Source organism: Theropithecus gelada, chromosome X, assembly GCF_003255815.1.
Source record: "Theropithecus gelada isolate Dixy chromosome X, Tgel_1.0, whole genome shotgun sequence".
Lineage (NCBI taxonomy): Eukaryota > Metazoa > Chordata > Mammalia > Primates > Cercopithecidae > Theropithecus > Theropithecus gelada.
Window position 1 is genome coordinate 82,878,072 of NC_037689.1, and position 20,259 is coordinate 82,898,330.

Genomic DNA, 20,259 nt, shown 5'->3' on the forward strand with positions numbered 1-20,259 from the left:
CTTCCTCTTACCTCCTTCCCTTGTTGAAACAGAGAAGGGCCTGATGTCATTTGTTCAACTAGATATCTACTCTGTGCAGAGCCTCTTGTTACTCACTGTGAATACAAACATGAATAAGAACCTGGGGTTGGCTGGCACAGTGGTTCATGCCTGTAATCCCAGCACTGTGGGAGATCAAGGTGGGTGGATCATTTGAGGTCAGGAGTTCGCGACCAGCGTGGTCAACATGGTGAAATCCCGCCTCTACTAAAAATATAGAAATTAGCTGGGCATGGTGGCAGGCCCCTGTCGTCCCAGCTACTCCGGAGGCTGAGGCAGGGGAATCGATTGAACCTGGGAGGCAGAGGTTACAGTGAGTTGAGATCGCACCACTGCACTCCAGCCTGGGTGACAGAGCGAGACTCTGTCTCAAAAAATAAAACCAAACAACAGCAACAACAACAAAAACCTGGGGTCTACTCTTGAGAAATTCCTAGTCTGATAGGGAAGACCAGGGCTGGGACTGGGTGAGGCAACTGAGGCACCTAGGGTGAAAAATGTAAGGGTACTTGCTCTCAGGGTCACATACGTACAGGGTGGGCATTTGTATGACCCTGAGAGGGAGTGCCTCCTTACATTTGCATTCTAGGTGCCTCGACTGCCTCACCCTAGTCCTGACCCTGGGAAAGACTCACATGTCAATAAAATAGCCAAGGTAGAATGTAATTGTTTCTCACTCTCTCCCAGGAAATCAAGAAAGATTACAGAGGTGGCCGGGTGCAGTGGCTCATGCCTGTAATTGAGACCAGCCTGGCCAACAAGGTGAAAACTCTTCTCTACTAAAAATACAAAAATTAGCTGGACCTGGTGGCGGGCACCTGTAATCTCAGCTACTTGGGAGGCTAAGGCAGGAGAATCACTTGAACCCGGGAGGTGGAGGTTGCCACTCACTCCAGCCTGGGCGACAGAATGTGACTCCATCTAAAAAAAAAAAAAGAAAAAAAGAGAGGCCGGGAGTGGTGGCTCATGCCTGTAATCCCAACACTTTGGGAGGCCGAGGTAGGCAGATCACGAGATCGGAAGTTCGAGATCAGCCTGGCCAAAATAGTGAAATCCCGTCTCTACTGAAAATACAAAAAATTAGCCAGGCGTGCTGGCGGGCATCTGTAATCCCAGCTACTTGGGAGGCTGAGGCAGGAGAATCACCTGAGCCTGGGAGGCAGAGGTGGCAGTGAGCCTAGATCGCGCCATTGGACTCCAGCCTGGGTGACAGTGTGAAACTCCGTTTCAGAAAGAAAGAAGGAAAGGAAGGAAGGAAGGAAGGAAGGAAGGAAGGAAGGAAGGAAGGAAGGAAGGAGGCCAGGTGCAGTGGCTCACGCCTGTATTCCCAGCACGAAAGAAAGAAAGAAGGAAAGAAAGAAAGAAAGGAAGAAAAGAAAGAAAGAAAGAAAGAAAGAAAGAAAGAAAGAAAGAAAGAAAGGCCAGGCGCAGTGGCTCACGCCTGTATTCCCAGCACTTTGGGAGGCGAGGCAGGTGGATCACGAGGTCAGGAGATCAAGACCATCCTGGCTAACACGGTGAAACCTTGCCTCTACTAAAAATACAAAAAATTAGCCGGGCATGGTGGCAGGCGCCTGTAGTCCCAGCTACTCTGGAGGCTGAGGCAGGAGAATGGTGTGAACCCAGGAGGCAGAGCTTGTAGTGAGCCGAGATCGTGCCACTGCACTCCAGCCTGGGTGACAGAGCGAGACTCCATCTCAAAAAAGAAAGGAAAGAAAGAAAGAAGGAAGGAAGGAAGGAAGGAAGGAAAGAAAAAGAAATGGTTAGTGCTTTGCCTTTGGCATCCACCAGATGTGAATTCCAGTTCCCCGGCTCAGCCCTTTCTTTCCTGTGTGACCAAGGCAAGTTACTTAACCTACTTGAACCTTGATTTCCTTGTCTCTAAAATGGGAACAATACGGAGCTTGCCTCAGTGACAGTGAGGATTAAAGGAGGTAATGTTTAGCGCAGTGCCTGGCATGGAGCAAGTGTTTTAATCCAAGTTCACTCTCCTCCACATTTTCAGTTAGATTCTGGCAAGGCCTGAAGGAAAGCAGCAGTGGCAATGGGGATGCTGAGGAGAAAAGGGATTTGAGAAAGATTTGAGAAGCAGAATTACCAGAACTTGTTTGTCGGTTAATTGATTATATTTTAGTGTGAATGAGTTCTCCCAGGTATCTGCATTTCAAGACAATTATCTCTAACTGAGGAATGAAAGGCTTTGTCCTTTGAAGAAAGCTGGAGCAGAAACAGAAAGGGATTAGGGGAGACTGAGGGAAAATAAAGTGTGTTTGGGACCCCTAAGGTGGAGGGAGAGAAAGGGCGACAGTTTCAACAGCTTATCTTGACTTAGGCCAAACGAGGGTAAGGGGTTCCGAATAACTGTCTCTCCACATCTTCCCTGTACTCCCCAAGTTGCCTCCCTTCCCAGGGATGGACAATTTCTGGATCCTGCTCCGGGTAGACCTCCTGAGAAGGGCCCTCTCCCCACAAAACTGCCCTTCCTTGCCTGAGTGCAGGGCAGCCCCTTCCTCAACTTTCACCATTTCTTTCTCTTAACCTTAGGGGTCCTGTACAAACATGTTGTTTTCCAGCACGTTAGTACTTAGGGATATTTTAATATCATACTGAGCTCCCCACCCCACATGCCCTGAAACACTTCCTAAAGCAGCATAGAGTTGTTACTTTGTCTTTTTCGTTTGTTTGTTTTTGTGTTTGCTTTTTTTTGAGAGGGAGTCTTGCTCGGTCACCCAGGCTGGAGTGCAGTGGTGCCATCTCGTCTCACTGCAACCTCCGCCTCCCGGGTTCAAGCGATTCTTCCGTCTCAGCCTCCTGAGTAGCTGGGATTACAGGCATGTGCCATCACGCTTGGCTAATTGTTGTATTTTTCGTAGGGACGGGGTTTTGCCATGTTGGCCAGGCTGGTCTGGAACTCCTGCCCTCAAGCAATCCACCCGCCTCGGCCTCCCAAAGTGTGGGGATTACAGGTGTGAGCCACCATGCCCAGCTAGAGTGGTTACTTTGGAATAGAGGAAACAGCACAGGTTTTGGATTAGAATGGGACTAGGTTTTAATTCTAGCTCTGCAGTGCAACCTTTGGACATATTACTTAACTTCTCTGAGTCTCCATTTCCTCATCTACAAGTAGGGGGATAATAATAGCTACCTTGCCAGTATACATGTCAGTGCTTAATTCAGCACCAAATCTGGCACATATTAGGTGCTCCATAGTATGGTGCCCCTGGCCCACCTAAGTCATTTCTAAGCCTGGTCATAAAGTTTCAGACCATATTATGATTGGGAAACATCCTTTTCATTAAAACTACATTAAGAGTTAAGGCACTTGGCCAAGCGCGGTGGCTCACGCCTGTAATCCCAGCACTTTGGGAGGCCGAGACAGGCAGATTATCTGAGGTCAGGAGTTGGAGACCAGCCTGGCCAACATGGTGAAACCCCATCTCTACAAAAAAAATACAAAAATTAGCCTGGCGTGGTGGCACATGCCTGTAATCCCAGCTACTCGGGAGGTTGAGGCAGGAGAATCGCTTGAAACTGGGAGATGGAGGTTGCAGTAAGCCAAGATCACACCATTGCACTCCAGCCTGGGTGACAGAGCAAGACTCCGTTTCAAAAAAAAAAAAAAAAATGGGCACTCCCCTCACAGCCATCCTCCCACATACATGTGAATGTGGTCATATGTGTCAACACAATGATACATATGCATGCAAACATACAGACTTGCTTGCTTAAGCACACGCACATGACAATGGACAGTTAGATAGTCAAGAAAACATGTTAGGCCAGGCACAGTGGCTCACGCCTGTAATACCAGCACTTTGGGAGGCTGAGGAGGGAGGATCACTGGAGCTAGGAGTTTGGGGTTGCAGTGAGCTATGATGGCACCACTGCACTCCAGCCTGGGCAATAGAGTGAGACCCTGTCTTAAAAAAAAAAAAAAAAAAAGCAAGCATGTTAATTAGGTGAGAAAGAGTTTAACTCAGTGTTTGAGAGAGTTGGTGAATAGCTGGAGAAGCAGTGAAGATGGCAAGATGAAATAATAACTGCAAATCCTTGTGTAGGACTTACTATCGACCAGGCCTTGTTTGAAGTGCTTTATATATAATGAACACATTTAATCCTCACTACAGCCCTGTGACACAGGTAGTCATGCTTTACAGATGAGGAAACTAAGGCCTAGAGTGGCCAAGTAACATGGTCAAACTCACACAGGTAGGAAGGAAACAATTTTTTTTTTTTTTTTGAGACGGAGTTTCACTCTTGTTACCCAGGCTGGAATGCAACGGCGCGATCTTGGCTCACTGCAACCTCTGCCTCACGGGCTTAAGCTATTCTCCTGCCCCAGCCTTCCCAAGTAGCTAGGATTACAGGCATGCGTCACCACGCCTGGCTAATTTTGTATTTTCAGTAGAGACAGGGTTTCTCCATGTTAGTCAGGCTGGTCTCGAACTACTGACCTCAGGCGATCTGCCCACCTCAGCCTCCCAAAGTACCAAGATTACAGGTGTGTGCCACTGCACCTGGCCAACAATGCTCTTAATCACTATGTGACACTGACTTTTCACAGGGGCTTCAGTTGTGGTGAAAAAAATGGAGAACAGTTGGTCACCATCGTATGTAAATTACCCTTTCTCCTTGAAGTCCACTTTCAAATAATTCTGGTCTTTCTTCCATAGTTCACTGTCAACTTTAACACATCTGTTTGTGCAAAGGTCTGCCCTGATCTGGATCTCCTGAAGACCTCTACAGTCCATCCATGATCATGAGTACAGAATTGCCTGTTAATCTAGTAGGCACTTAACTTTTATGTCAGAAGGGCTTCTACACGTGATACTGGAGTCCAGACTCCTGTGCAAACGTGCATGCATTTCTATGAGAGTCTTCACTGACCAGCCCCGACCTGCTTTGCCAGTCTCATCTCCTACTGCAACCACCCCACTCCCCATTCCATCATTTTCTGCTCTAGTCACAGTGAACACACTCTACTCTCTCAAGACTCTGAACCTTTGCACATGCCTATGTCTTCTTCCCTGCTGCCCTGAATTCCACAGGCTACTAAGCACCTACTATGTGGTAAGCTTATGCAAGTGATTACCACACAATGGTTTCTTTCTTTTCCTCTCTCTTTTCCTTCCCTTTCTTTCTCTCTCCCTTTCTTTCCTTCCTTTCCTCCTTCCTTCCCTTCCTTCCTTCCTTCCTTCCTTCCTTCCTTCCTTCCTTCCTTCCTTCCTTCCTTCNCCTTCCTTCCTTCCTTCCTTCCTTCCTTCCTTCCTTCCTTCCTTCCTTCCTTCCTTCTGATGGAGTCTTGCTCTGTCAGCCAGGATGGAGTACAATAGCATGATCTCAGCTCACTGCAACTTCCGCCTCCCGGGTTGAAGCAATTCTCCTGTCTCAGCCTCCCGAGTACCTGGGATGACAGGCACGTGCCACCACACCCAGCTGATTTTTCTATTTTTAGTAGACACAGGGTTAAACCATGTCGGCCAGGCTGGTCTCCAATTCCTGGCCTCAGGAGATCCACCTGCCTAGGCCTTTCAAAGTGCTGGGATTACAGACGTGAGCCACTGCGCCTGGCCTCTTTCTTTTTTTAAGACACGGATTTTATGAGCTAATCTTTCTTCCCTCCCTCCTTTCCTTCCTTCCTTCCTTCCTTCCTTCCTTCCTTCCTTCCTTCCTTCNCCTTCTTTCCTTCCTTCCTTCCTTCCTTCCTTCCTTCCTTCCTTCCTTCCTTCCTTCCTTCCTTCCTTCCTTCCTTCCTTCTTTTTTTTCAGTCTCACTCTGTCACCCAGGCTGGAGTACAGTGGCACGATCTCGGCTTACTGCAGCCTCTGCCTCCCAGGTTCAACTGATTCTCTTGCCTCAGCCTCCTGGGTAGCTGGGACTACAGGTCCCCACTGCCACGCCTGCCTAATTTTTGTATTTTTAATAGAGACAGGGTTTTGCCATATTGACCAGGCTGGTCTTGAACTCCTGGCCTCAACAGATCCGCCTGCCTCAGCCTCCCAAAGTGCTGGGATTACAGGCATGAGTCACTGTGCCTGGCCTGTGTGCTTTTCTTTTTTGTGTGTGTGTGGTGGTGGTGGTGGTGGTGGTATTTTTTAGAGACGGGGTCTCACTGTGTAGCCCAGGCTGGTCTCCAAGCGATCCTCCCACCTCATCCTCTCGAGCAGCTAGGATTACAGGTGTGAGTCGCCGCACCTGGCACCACATAATGGGATAAGTGCTCTTATCACATATACCACAGTCATACTGTGGGAATTCAGAGTGGAGGGGAAGACTCGTTCTTTCCGAGGGACTTGGTCAGTGGGGAGAGAAGAGGTGACAGCTTCACAGAGGAAACGACGTTTGAGATGAGTTTTGAATGATTAGGAGTTTTCTAGTCAAAGGAGGGAAAGGAAACCTCAAATTACCTTTGGCTCTTCCGCACCCCACAACTCAGACATGAAGTCCTGTTGTAGGTTCTACATCCAAAATATCTCTCACACCTGTCTCTTCTTCATATTTCTCTGCCACTGTCCTAGTTCTATAGGCCCCACTTGGGCTATTACAATAGCTCCATAGCTGGTCTTTTTTTTTTTTTGAGACAGAGTCTCGCTCTGTCGCCCAGGCTGGAGTGCAGTGGCCGGATCTCAGCTCACTGCAAGCTCCGCCTCCTGGGTTCACGCCATTCTCCTGCCTCAGCCTCCCGAGTAGCTGGGACTACAGGCGCCCGCCACCTCGTCCAGCTAGTTTTTTGTATTTTTTTAAGTAGAGACGGGGTTTCACCATGTTAGCCAGGATGGTCTCGATCTCCTGACCTCGTGATCCGCCCCTCTCGGCCTCCCAAAGTGCTGGGATTACAGGCTTGAGCCACCGCGCCCGGCTTTTTTTTTTTTTTTTTTTTTTAAGACAGGGTTTCACTATGTTGACCAGACTAGTCTCAAACTCTTGGGTTCAATGAATCCTTCCACCTCAGCCTCCCAAGTAGGTGGGACCACAGGTGTGCCACTGCACCTGGCAGTACCTGGTCAATCTGTCTCAGTCTTCAATCCCCGATCCAGTCTCCATGCAGCTGCAGACTGACCTTCCAAACACACAAGTTTGAAGGTATCACTCTCATCATACCTTTTCTTTTCTTTTCTTTTCTTTTTTTGAGACAGAATCTCGCTCTGTCACCAAGGTTGGAGTGCAGTAGCATGATCTCGGCTCACTGCTACTTCTGCCTTCCGGGTTCAAGCGATTCTCATGCCTCAGCCTCCCAAGTAGCTGAGATTACAGGTGCCTGCCACCACACGGGGCTAATTTTTGTATTTTTGGTAGAGATGGGGTTTCACCATGTTGGCCAGGCTGGTCTCAAACTCATAACTTCAAGTGATCCACCTGCCTCGGCCTCCCAAAGTGCTGGGATTACAGGCATGAGCTACCGGGTCTGACTTTTTTTTTTTTTTTTTTTTTTGGTGATAGAGCCTCACTTACTCTGTCGCCCAGGCTGGAGTGCCGCGGCACGATCTTGGCTTACTGCAACCTCCACCTCCCGGATCCAAGCAATTCTCCTGCCTCAGCCTCCTGAGTAGCTGGGACTATAGGCATGTGCCACCACGCCTGGCTAATTTTTGTATTTTTAGCAGAGACAGGGTTTCATCATGTTGGCCAGGATGGTCTCGAACTCCTGGCTCCGAGTGATCTGCCTGCTTTGGCTTCCCAAATTGCTGGGATTACAGGCATGAGCCACTGTGTCCAGCCAACTCCTGTCATATCTGTAGGGTATTTTTTGTCTGTTTTATTTGCCCTTTGCTGGAATGTCCCAATCCATTCTCCATTTGACCCTGTACATTCTCCCTGGCCTACTCCAGGAATCAACAGGAGCTCAGTTTCGTACGATTGTATAGCCCCTTCTGCACCATAGGCCAGGTCTGGCATTTAAGTACTGTGGAGTCAGTAAATGGAGCAAACATTCCCCTCTAGCCCCCACTGTGTGCACCCAGGCTATCTGATTGAACATCTGAACCAGTTTGTGGTTGCCATGCCAATTCTCTATGGATACCGCAGCTTGCTTTCAAATCCCAACTCAACTGGCTGGAGGCCTTGATTACTCTCCTAGTTCATCTGCCTCTGTTCCTTTGCCCCCCAGCTCCTGGCGTCTCTGTGCATAGACACTTCTAAAAGATCATAGACATTCTTAAAAGGACCAGTTCCATGAGATACAGCATGCAAGAGCTTCCTGTTACTAGGCCTTTTCTGCTTCCTGATCAGACCCCTTGAATATTGATCCTTAAATGAATCATGCTCAGGTTTGCAACCTCTCTTGGACTTTGCTGTTTGGACTGGTGTCCACTCCTTGGGGGAGCCAACACTATTATTGCCAAATCGTTTTAACTAGCTTCAGCCTACCTGAACCAGCCTCACTCCTTTCTGGCTCAATGAGAATTCTAGCATGTCGTAAGGCCATGGTCTCAGTGCTTACGATACTATCTTATCTTACTTTACCGTTAGTTCATAACCAGCTTTTGAACACATCTTGTCTGATTCTCACACAAGTTCTGTGAAAGAGGTAGAGAGGTTATTATTAACTCTCTATTGGAGATGAGGAAACAGACCTGGAGAGGGTAAATATCACGTGTCCAAGGGGACAGAGCTCATCAGTGGAGAACAAGGTCTCCTAATTCCAATGTCCTCTTCAAAACCCAGGTCACTCAGTACACTGAATTTCTACTGCGTGGCAGAGAGCATGCCTCATTTGCCTCGATGTCTCTCTCTTATACTCTTTGTGACAGAGCCTGATTTGAAAAGTCAGTCTTGGAGTCAGTCTAACTCTGCCTCCTACCTCCCTGAGACATTGTGTCCACCATCTGCCCTCAAGGTTCCTTGGGCCTGCTCCTACCTGGTTCATGGGACCCAAGAATCCTGTGTCTCCCACTTGGGCTGTAACACCCTGCCTGATAGCTTTATTGTCCCACCACTGCCCCCTGGAGAGGAAAGCCTTGATCTAGAGTTGGAGTCTCTTTCCAAGGGGGATTGGTAGAATCTTACAAGAGAAACCACATTTCTGATGTGATGGTGGGGTTAGCATTTCTCAATGTGGAGAGGGCATGAGGTTCCCTGCTTCCGCCCAGGACCAGGATGGACTTTTCAAAAGAAAATATTTCTCCTGATGGCATGTTGTATGGAGAGGGGATGTGTTTGTTTTATTGCTGTGGGTGAAGAGAATGGATTTCGATAAGAAAAGGAATCTTTTCCACCGTGAGGGGGTGGGGACCTCTCCTCTGATGGAACATAATGTCAGTTTCTAAGGGGAAAGGAAATTTCTTGTAGGAAAGGAATGTTCCTCTTTTAAGGCCGAGGAAGCTCTCTCTCAGGGATTGCTAAGTGTGGTGGAAAGGAATACTTACTCTCTCCTTTCTTTCAATTTAAAAAAAATAGAGATAGGGATAGGGTCTTGCTATGCTGTCCAGGCTAGTCTTGAACTCCTGACCTCATGCAATCCTCTTGCCTCAGCCTCTAAAGGTCTCCTTTCCTTCCCTCCTTCCCTTCCTCCCTCCTTCCCTTCCTCCCTCCTTTCCTTCCTTCCTTCCTTCCTTCCTTCGTTTCTGTCTTGACAGGGTCTCACTCTCTGGTCCAGGCTGGAGTGCAGTGGCATGATCACGGCTGACTGCAGCTTCAACCTCCTCCTGGGCTCAAGTTATCCTCCCACCTCAGCCTCCGAAATAGCTTGGGACTACAGGCACATGCCACCACATCTGACTAATTTTTTTTTTTTTTTTTTTTTGTAGAGATGGGGTCTCTCTATGTTGCTCAGACTGGTCTCAAACTCATGGGCTCAAGTGATTCTCTCTCCTTGGCCTTCCAAACTGCTGGGACTACAGCCACCACATCCAGCCTTCCTTTTTTTTTTTCTAAAGGAGAAATCTCAAATAAGGAAAACTTCCATGCTTTCTCTCTGAATAGGAAAAACTGTTTCAAGGGAGAAAAATTCATATGAGATTGTGTCTGATTTTCTCTCCCTTTCTGATATCCAGCACTTCCTACATGGAGTCCACATACTCTCAGAGGGAGTGACAAATAATTTCTCCTGTTCGGAGGTGAGGAAGCTGAGGAGGCAAACTTGCCATGGGGGAAACTTTTACTCTGAGAGGCTATTTGTGGGGGCAGTGACTTTGAGGAAACCCCCGTGAGGCTGCAGGAAGATGATGCGTTGTTACTTGGGGAAGTCTTTTAGGAATCCCAGAAGCACAGAGTGTTGAAGGATGCTGAGAGATGTGCTGGGCCAGTTCTCCTTTGCTCATAAGGAAGCTGAGGCTCAGGGAAGGGAATGCCTTGCTGCTAAGTGACAGCCCCAGGACTCCAGCGCAGCTTTTCCAAGTCTCAACCTGGGGCTTTTCCTGCCACAGCTGACAGGGAAGGGTGATGCTGGTGAGGAAACTGCTGCTGTGAAACGTTTGACCTGTGTGGAGGCATCTCTGGAGTGGGAAGCATTGATTCCTGAGAGAAGGAAACTGGGAAAGAGGATGGAATTAGGGGCTATGTCCAGAGGAAAGGGGCCAGGGTCATCATGCAACCCAACAGGTGGACTGTGGGACATCAGCTTGTAGGGGATGCTGAGTTTGGAGGGAGTAAGGAGATAGTTCTCCAGGTGTGTGGGGAAGGGGCTCTCACCAAGGTACCCAGGGAATGTGTGCCATTCTCTGGGGCATGAGAAATTTCCCAATCATTTCTTGTCTCTTCAGAGGGAGTTGTCATTTTTAATCTTTTCAAAATCAGAGGAAGGAGGTATGTACATTAAATCCCAATAAAGCTGTTATTAGACAACGAAAAAGACAAGAACCACAACAAAAACAACAGGGCGGAATGGCTCAGCGGCTGGCTCTGCAGCCCAGAAGTGTAGTGGTTCCTCATTTGCAGCTTCAGCTACTCAAGTAACTACTTCTTTTGCCCTATTCCTTTCTTAATCAGTAAAAACCCAAGGCCAGCTCATCCTGGGGGAGGTCAGAGGTTGCAGGAGAAAGAACTTGACAAACACACGAGCCACCTCTTCATTTACTGTAAAATCCTGTTTAATGTGTAACATTTCAGGCAGAGAGAGGCCTTGGGGACTAGAGGAAGAGGCGGCCCTGACCAACCCCCGCTCCAACTTATCTGCCTGCTTCTCCCTCCCTAACTCCCTCACCCCAGACACCTCCTCCTTTTCCTTGTGGCCAGCAAGCACTGTTCCTCCTTTACTAGTGCTCGCCACCCTCCCTTCTCCACCCACATGTCCACAGTACCCCCGCCCTCCGCTCCACTTACCCACATCCCTCCCAGCTGATGTGACTCCAGAAACAGGGTATCTGACAGCACAGGGTTAAGATTAGTTTCATAATTGGAGACGCTGTCGGAGCATCCCATCTCTTGTCCCCAATGGTCCCAGAGAGAGGGAGAGGGAAGAGGGAAGGGTGCAGGCAACAAGGGCAGCCCACACTCCCAGTAACCTTGAGCACTGGCATAGGGGGCCTCCAACTCCCCACCCCTCCAGCTCCTCAAATGGAAGGCCCTGGGAGGAAGGGAAGTAGCCAGGGAAGGAAGGTTTTGATCGAGTAATCCCCAGCAGGCAGAGGCCTGTGCACCGGCAGGGGAGAAGAAGGGGCTCGCCCAGGGCAGGGTCGGGGGCGGGATGGGAGGTTGCCTGGTATGTGGCATCAGCAGGCCGAGCAGCGGTCGCTCTTCTCAGCCAGCCCGGCCCCGGTGCCAGGGCTGCGGCGCAGTATGTCTTTCAGGGAACCATCCTGCTCGCTCAGCAGCTTGTTGATCTCATTCTGCTTGTATTCAGGTGAGAGGCGGTGGCCGAAGCCCGAGCCCTTGCGGGAGGGTGGATTGGAGCGGCGCTGGGCTCGGCGGGCACAGGCCCGGATGATGAGGTACACCACCTCGGCCACATTGAGGATGATGCAGATGCCGGAGGCGGCTAGCATGAAGACGGTGAAGACGGTTTTCTCAGTGGGGCGGGACACGAAGCAGTCCACTGTGTTGGGGCAGGGGTAGACGTCGCACTTGACCAGCCGCACCATGGCATAGCCAGGGTAGAGCAGATAAAAGACATACATGAAGACGGCCTCGAACAATAGCCGGAACACCACGCTGATGACATAGGTCCACCACAGTGTCCCTGAGATGTGGACTTTGTGCCTCTTCACCTCCTCCAGGTGTAGGGGGTCCCCATGGCCCTCAAGCCGTAGCATTTTCTTCTCTATGTGTTGCTGGTGAGCCACGTGCATGGCCACGAGGAGAGCTGGGGTGGAAACTAGGATGAGCTGCAGGGACCACAGCCGCACATGGGAGATGGGGAAGAACTGGTCATAGCAGACGCTGTTGCAGCCAGGCTGGAGTGTGTTGCAGATGAAAGAAGACTTCTCATCACCCCACACACTCTCTGCAGCCACCACCAGCACCATAATTCTGAAGATGAAGATGACCGAGAGCCATACTCGTCCAATGGCAGTAGAATGCCGGTTCACGCCACTGAGCAAGGTGTACAAACCTGTCCAGTTCATCCTGCCTCATTCACACCTGCAAAACACCAGCCATGAAGCAAGCTGTCAGAAAGCTGGGGTGGAAAGTCGGGCACCATAGCACTGCCTGCGCACTCCCCCCACCCAACTCTTCCAAGAGCCAGTAGCAGGAAAGGAAGGATGGTCATGACTTTCCTCGTCACCCCATCCCCTTGCCAGCTTCTCCTCCTCCTCACTCACTTGACTTGACCTCCCTGAGCCCCATCCCCCTTCTTTGCTTTCATCCAACATTTTTTTCTCGCCAGCCCCTTTCTTTGCCAAGCCCGTCTTGTTCCGATATCAGCCATCCCCTATGGCTCCCTGTTCCTTAGCTCCTTAACTCCAGACTTGGGGCAAACTCAACAAAGCCCTCTTACCTTGGGGAGTGCCTATCCCTGAGGCCACCCAGACAGGTCCCCTATGGTCTCATGTCTGTGCAGGGGGAGTGGTCCCTGGGCTCCGCGCCTGCGTCCCAATTCATCACCGCCCGGTGCTGGGGAGTCATATGCTGCTTTATACCCAGTGTCTGCACAATGAGACCTTTGTGGGGCTCTGAACAACGCCCTTTAGAATTCAGATCAAACGCCCTGACTTCCGCCCACCCTACACACAGAGCACTTGTGTCCCAGCGCCGGACACCCAGCCTGCACCCACCTGTTCTGTGCCCGCCCGGTCCATCGCCGCACCCGCCCCATAGCCCCACCAGAAGAATGGCCACGCGGGGGAGGGAGATAAAACTCAGGCAGGTGGATGTGAAGAGGGGACCTCAGGGGACCCGGAGGCTCTGGGCTGAGGCCCTTCCCCATGGCCCCATCAGAAGTTTAAGGTCAGCAGGATTTTCCCTGAGGCTTAGATCCCCTCCGGAATATGGAGAGGAAAGAGAGCTCATTTATCAAGCCAGGAACTGTGCTGAGTGTTGTTCCACACCTTTTTTCTTTCGACCCATTTAGGAAGCCTGTTATCCCATTTTCCAGATGAAGAAGCTGAAGCTCAGGTAAGTAACTCCTCAAGGTCACACTGTTACAAAGCGGTAGTATAAGTAGGATGAAACAATGTATCTGAGACAGAAGTCTTTCTACAGCAGGCTCCTTGTGCTTCTGCAGACAGTGTCCGTAGAAAGCAAAGGCTAACCATTAAAAACAACAACAACAACAACAAAAAAGGCCCGGCGCAGTGGCTCACGCCTGTAATTCCAGCACTTTGGGAGGCCGAGGCGGACGGATCACAAGATCAGGAAATCAAGACCATCCTGGCTAACAAGGTGAAACCCTGTCTCTACTGAAAATACAAAAAATTAGCCGGACGTGATGGGACGAGCCTGTAGTCCCAGCTACTCGGGAGGCTGAGGCAGGAGAATCACTTGAACCCAGGAGGCCGAGGTTGCAGTGAGCCAAGATTGCACCACTGAACTCCAGCCTGGGCGACAGAGTGAGTGAGACTCTATCACAAAAACAAACAAACAAAAAAGCAAAGGCGAATGTTAACCATAAAGGTACAAGAAGTATGGAAGCTGTCAATCCGTGAGCACATTCCAACTCCAGTGTCATGGAGCAAACCCTGGCTGTCTCTCTTTGAGTTTCAGGAAAGGGAACTCATGCAGGGGGTGGTCAAGTGGGCACACGGTGAGCATAAGCCAGAAGGAGAAAGCAAAAGGTCACTGAGCAGGCCGGGCGCCGTGGCACACGCCTGTAATCCCAGCACTTTGGGAGTCTGTGGCGGGTGGATCATTTGAGGTCAGGAGTTCGAGACCAGCCTGGCCAACATGGTGAAACCCCGTCTCTACTAAAAATACAAAAATTAGCCGGGCATGGTGGTATACACCTGTAATCCCAGCTACTCAGGAGGCTGAGGCAGGAGAATTGCTTGAACCTGGGCGGCGGAGGTTGCAGTGAGCCAAGATCATGCCATTGTACTCCAGCTTGGGTGACAGAGCATGATTCCATCTCAAAAAAAAAAAAAAAAAAAAAAAAAAGTCACTGAGCAAACAGAGGGTCAGGAGATAGGCTGTGACTCTTACCTATAGTCACATAGCTTTAGGTTTGGATTCTGGTTCTTCACTTGATGTGACCTTGGGCTAGCTACTAAACTTCTCCGAGCCTGCTTGTTCATCTATAAATGAGGTTAATACCCAGGGTTATTGTGAGATTCAACGAGGCAATCTGCAAAAGTTCTTAGCCCAGCTCCAGGATCATAGTTGGTGACCAAAGGGGTTAAGAATCTTCTCAGGGGCCGGGCACAGAGGCTCACATCTGTAATCCCAGCACTTTGGGAGGTTGAAGTGGGCAGGTCACTTGAGGTCCGGAGTTTGAGACCACCCTGGCCAACATAGTGAAACTCCATCTCTACTGAAAATACAAAAATTTAGCTGCGTGTGGTGGTGCATGCCTGTAATCCCAGCTGCTAGGTGGGAGAATCACTGGAACCCCGGAGACGGAGGTTGCCGTGAGCCAAGATTGCACCACTGCACTCCAGTCTGGGTGACAGAGCAAGACTCCATCTCAAAAAAAAAAAAAAAAAAATTCTTCTCGGGAAGAGAAAACAAAGTTGCCTTGGGGGAGTAAATGGTCTGCCAAACCCAAGATCTCTCCTTTTTCTCCCTAATGCTGTGGGGTTTTTTTTTTTTGTTTTTTTTTTTAAGAGGATGGGAACAAGGTCTGGCTATATCACCCAGGCTAGAGTGCAGTGGCACAATCACTGCTCACTGCAGCCTTGACCTCCTGGGCTCCAGCGATCCTCCCACCTCAGCCTCTCAATTAGCTGGGACCACAGGTATGTGTCACCATGCCCAGCGAATTTTTCTTTTTTTTTTTTGTAGAGGTCGGGGGCTCGCTATGTTGCCCAGGCTGGTCTTGAACTCCTGGGCTCAAGCAATCTTCCCACTTTTGCCTCCCAAAGTGTTGGGATTACAGGCATGAGCGACCTTGAGCAGCCCCCGATGCTGTTGTTGACCTATAGGGTCTGTCTGAGACCAGCCCCCAACCCCAAGTGCATATTGTAACCTCGTGGTTTCAGGAGCTTGCCAGTTGCTCTAGGGAGGAAATTCTCCTCCATCCCTTAGGCAGGCTAAGAAGGCTTCTCCCATCTCTTGCCACTTCTGCCATTAAGTTGCAAGGAGATCATACTAGCAGCAGGAAACTGAATGTGAGGAGGACACGCAGGGCTGGACCATAGGAGATGCAGTGATCCCTGGAGTAATTTCCTGACCCCAATGCATGCTCCACAGCAGAGCAAGTGGTTGTGGAAGAAGCCTCATATTCAGCCCTGGGTGGTCCTCTATGCTGTAGAGGAAAGGGGTGGGGTAACAGCAACTGCGAAAGTTGGGAAATGGGATGAAAGAATCAGGGGAAAGAAGGACAGTCCACAGGACATAGATTACTTCTCAGAACAAGGTTTCTTCATCTAACTAACTAAATAAATAGCCTTAGTGAGTTCATGTCATGTGCCAACCAGCATGGGGAAGCAGGGATATGGGTGCCCTTTCTCCCAAGCCTAGGAATCTACATGCAAAGCTGTTGCACTAGGCATCACAGCTAGCCATAAAGAAATGCTTCAGAGGCTGGGCACGGTGGCTCATGCCTTTAATCCCAACGCTTTGGGAGGCCAAGGTGGGCAGATCACGAGGTCAGCAGATCGAGGCCAACATGGTGAAACCCCGACTCTACTAAAATTTTTTTTTTTTTTTTTTTTTTTTTTGAGACGGAGTCTTGCGCTGTGTCACCCAGGCTGGAGTGCAGTGGCGCGATCTCGGCTCACTGCAAGCTCCGCCTCCCAGGTTCAGGCCATTCTCCTGCCTCAGCCTCCGAGTAGCTGGGACTACAGGCGCCCGCCACCACGCCCGGCTAGTTTTTTGTATTTTTAGTAGAGACGGGGTTTCACCATGTTAGCCAGGATGGTCTCGATCTCCTGACCTCGTGATCCGCCCGCCTCGGCCTCCCAAAGTGCTGGGATTACAGGCTTGAGCCACCGCGCCCGGCCCCGACTCTACTAAAATTAGAAAAATTAGCTGGGCATGGTGGCACGCACCTGTAATCCCAGCTACTCGGGAGGCTGAGGCAGGAGAATCGCTTGAACCCAGGAGGCGAAGATTGCAGTGAGCCGAGATTGCACCACTGCACTCCAGCCTGGTGACAGAGTGAGACTCCGTCTCAAAAAAAAAAAAAAAAAAAAGAAAAGAAAAAAGAAATGCTTCAGGTAGTGAGATGTGTTACACTCTAGAACAGGTAGCCAGAGAATTATTAATAACTGGCTGGGTGCAGGGGCTCACGCCTGCAATCCCAGCACTTTGGGAGGCTTAGGTGGGCAGATCACTGAGGGATTTGAGTCCAGCCTGACCAACATGGTGAAACCCCATCTCTACTAAAAATTAGCTGGATGTGGTGGTGGGCACCTGTAATCCCAGCTACTCAGGAGGCTGAGGCAGGAGAATTGCTTGAACCCAAGAGGCAGAGGTTGCAGTGAGTGGAGATCCCGCCACTGAACTCCAGCCTGGGGGAAAGAGTGAGACTCTGTCTTGGGAAAACAAAACAAAACAAAAAACCTAGGCCAGGTGCAGTGGCTCACGCCTGGAATCCCAGCACTTTGGGAGGCTGAGGTGGGTGGATTGCTTGAGCCCGGGAGTTTGAGACCATCATGGGCAATATAGCAAGACCCCGTCTCTATTGTATTTAAAAAAAGAAAAGCCTGGGCGCGGTGGCTCACGCCTGTAATCCCAGCACTTTGGGAGGTTGAGGCGGGTGGAAAACGAGGTCAGGAGATCGAAACCATCCTGGTTAACATGGTGAAACCCCGTCTCTACTAAAAATACAAAAAATTAGCCGAGCGTGGTGGCAGGTGCCTGTAGTCCCAGCTATTTGGGAGGCTGAGGCAGGAGAATGGCGTGAACCCAGGAGGCGGAGCTTGCAGTGAGCAGATTGTGCCACTGCACTCCACCCTGGGTGACAGAGTGAGACTCCGCCTCAAAAAAAAAAAAAAAAATAGAAAAGAAAAACAAAAAAAAAGGCCAGGCACAGTGGCTCACGCTTGTAATCCCAGCACTTTGGGAGGCAGAGACTGGTGGATTACCTGAGGTCAGGAGTTCGAGACCAGCCTGACCAACATGGTGAAACCTCGTCTCTACTAAAAATACAAAAATTAGCTGGGCGTGGTGGCGCATGCCTGTAGTTCCAGCTACTCAGGAGGCTGAGTCAGGAGAATCACTTGAACCCGGGAGGCAGATGTTGTAGTGAGCCAAGATCATGCCACTGCACTCCAGCCTGGGTGACAGAATGAGACTCTGTCTCTTAAAAAAAAAAAAAAGAATAAAATAAACAACAACAATGATAATAATAATAATAATAATAATAATAATAATAATAAAAGAATAACCTGGCCAGGTTCTTTTTTTTTGAGATGGAGTCTCACTCTGTCACTCAGGCTGGAATACAGTGGCGTGATCTCGGCTCACTGCAAGCTCCGCCTCCCGGGTTCACGCCATTCTTCTGCCTCAGCCTCCCGAGTAGCTGGGACTACAGGCGTGTGCCACCATGACCAGCTTTTTTTTTTTTTTTTTTTTTTTTTTGTATTTTTAGTAGAGACAGGGTTTCACCATGTTAGCCAGGATGGTCTCGATCTCCTGACCTCGTGATCCACCTGCCTCGACCTCTCAAAGTGCTGGGATTACAAGCGTGAGCCACCGCACCTGGCCCCTGGCCAGGTTATTCTTAGGCAACACAGGGAGACCCTTGTCTCTTAAAAAAAAAAAAAAAAAAAAGGAGGCTGAGGTGGGAGTATCGCTTGAGTCCAGGAGTTCAAGACCAGCCATAGGCAACATAGTGAGACCCCATCTCTACAAAAAAAGAAACACAAAAATTATCCAGGCATGGTGGCTGGTGCCATTCACCCATAGTCCTAGCTACTCGAGAGGCTGAGGCAGGAGGATCTCTTGAGTCCAGGAGGTCGAGGCTGCAGTGAGCTTCAATTGTGCCAACTGCATTCCAGCCTGTCTCAGAAAATAATAATAATAATAAGACCTCCCAACATTGTGGCATTTTTATTTAAAAAAAATTATTGAGTACCTGTTATATGCCAGGCCCCTGCACATGCACTCTCGTTTAATCCTCAAAAAATTTTTTTGAGGTAAGTTTTGATTTATCCTCGTGTCACAGATGAGCAAACTGAGGCAAAGAAAAGTGAAAGGACTTATCTAAGAGTCACATAGTCAGTTAAGTGATAGAGCTGGAATTTGAGCCAGATCAAGCTGTCTCCAGAACACACACTGGTTTTTTTTTTTTTTTTGAGAGCGAGTCTCGCTCTGTCACCCAGTTCGGAGTGCAGTGGCGCGATCCTGGCTCACTACAAGCTCCGCCTCCCGGGTTCACGTCATTCTCCTGCCTCACCTCCTGAGTAGCTAGGACTACAGGCGCCCGCCACCACACCTGGCTAATTTTTTGTATTTTTAGTAGAGACAGGGTTTCACCGTGTTAGCCAGGATGGTCTCGATCTCCTGACCTCGTGATCCGCCCACCTTGGCCTCCCAAAGTGCTGGAATTACAGGTGTGAGCCACTGCGCCTGGCCACACACTTTTTTTTTTTTTTTTGAGACGGGGTCTCACTCCGTAGCCCAAGCTGAAGTGCAGTGGCACGATCTCGGCTCACTGCAAGCTCCGCCTCCCGGGTTCACGTGATTCTCACAGAGCACATACTTTTTCCCATAAGCTCTACTTGGCTACAAGTATAACTTTACTTTCTGTGGGTATTTTTTAGGAACAGGGAGATTAAAAAAAAAAAAAGAAGGAACAGGGAGGGAGATTCGAAACTGCTATGTCCTATTTTCTTTTAGCCCCTTCTCTCCTTTCCTATCAATTGACAACTCTTTCTTTTCTTTTCTTTCTTTCTTTCTTTTTTTTTTTTTTTTTTTGAGATGAGTCTTGCTCTGTTACCCAGGCTGGAGTGCAGTGGTGTGATCTCGGCTCACTGCAACCTCCGCCTCCCAGGTTCAAACGATTCTCCTGCCTCAGCCTCCCGAGTAGCTGGGATTACAGGTGCATGTCACCATGTCTGGCTAATTTTTGCATTTTTAGTAGAAATGGGGTTTCATCATGTTGGCCAGGCTGGTCTTGAAGTCCTGACCTCAGTTAATCCTGCTGCCTCAGCCTCCCAAAGTGCTGGAATTACAGGCGTGAGCCACTGTGCCTGGCCCAGCTCTTTTTTTTCTAAGGTATTTTTGTTGTAGCAATTGACAACTCTTTCCCTCTCCTTCTGTCCCAGGATTTTTTGCTGCCTCTTGATTTGGTCTGCTTTTCCCTTTCCTTACCTTTCTTGGGCTGCTTTCTCAAACTGCAAAGCAAACCTTAGCTGTTCTCTTTTTTCTGCCCTTCAGGGGTGTGCCACAGACATCCTGGCCACCCCTGAGTTTCTAGGTTCTTGTAACTCTCCGCCTCTTTTCTTCTTGAGGCTTCTGGGACATAGCCAGTAGCTCCCTGTGGGGCCTCTAAGGACCCTTGTCTGGGTGCTGTGATCTCAATTTTTGCTGTTCCCTGTGGAAGGAGAACTGATCCCTATGTCAACATCAATGCCTCAAGGATTTCATTCTAAAAACATCCAGGGGAGTGACCTGATTTTGAAATCCAAACTGTTTTTGTGACTTTGGGTTAAAGTCCAGGTATTGATATCCTCGGTGTTGCTGCAGGTGTGTTTTGCTCTCATGTTTTTTTTTTTTTTTTTTTTTTTTTTTTTTTTTTTTTTT

General features: G+C 49.3%; 1 protein-coding gene across 4 annotated transcripts in view; it reads right to left on the reverse strand.

Annotated features, from left to right (window-relative positions):
• Nucleotides 1-10,742: 10,742 nt before the first annotated feature.
• GJB1 (gap junction protein beta 1) overlaps nucleotides 10,743-20,259 on the reverse strand; it is a 12,268-nt gene continuing 2,751 nt past the window's right edge. The window contains exons 1-3 of one of the 4 annotated variants that reach the window (XM_025372208.1): nucleotides 12,914-13,060; nucleotides 11,675-12,555; nucleotides 10,743-11,152 (exon numbers count right to left, since the gene is read on the reverse strand). In XM_025372208.1, coding sequence (XP_025227993.1) covers nucleotides 11,688-12,539 — 852 coding nt within the window. In that variant the 5' untranslated portion in view covers nucleotides 12,540-12,555; nucleotides 12,914-13,060 and the 3' untranslated portion in view covers nucleotides 10,743-11,152; nucleotides 11,675-11,687. Of the gene's footprint in view, nucleotides 12,556-12,913; nucleotides 13,061-19,827; nucleotides 20,074-20,259 lie in introns of those variants that run through there. The other 3 variants (XM_025372210.1, XM_025372207.1, XM_025372209.1) reach the window with 3 other exon arrangements.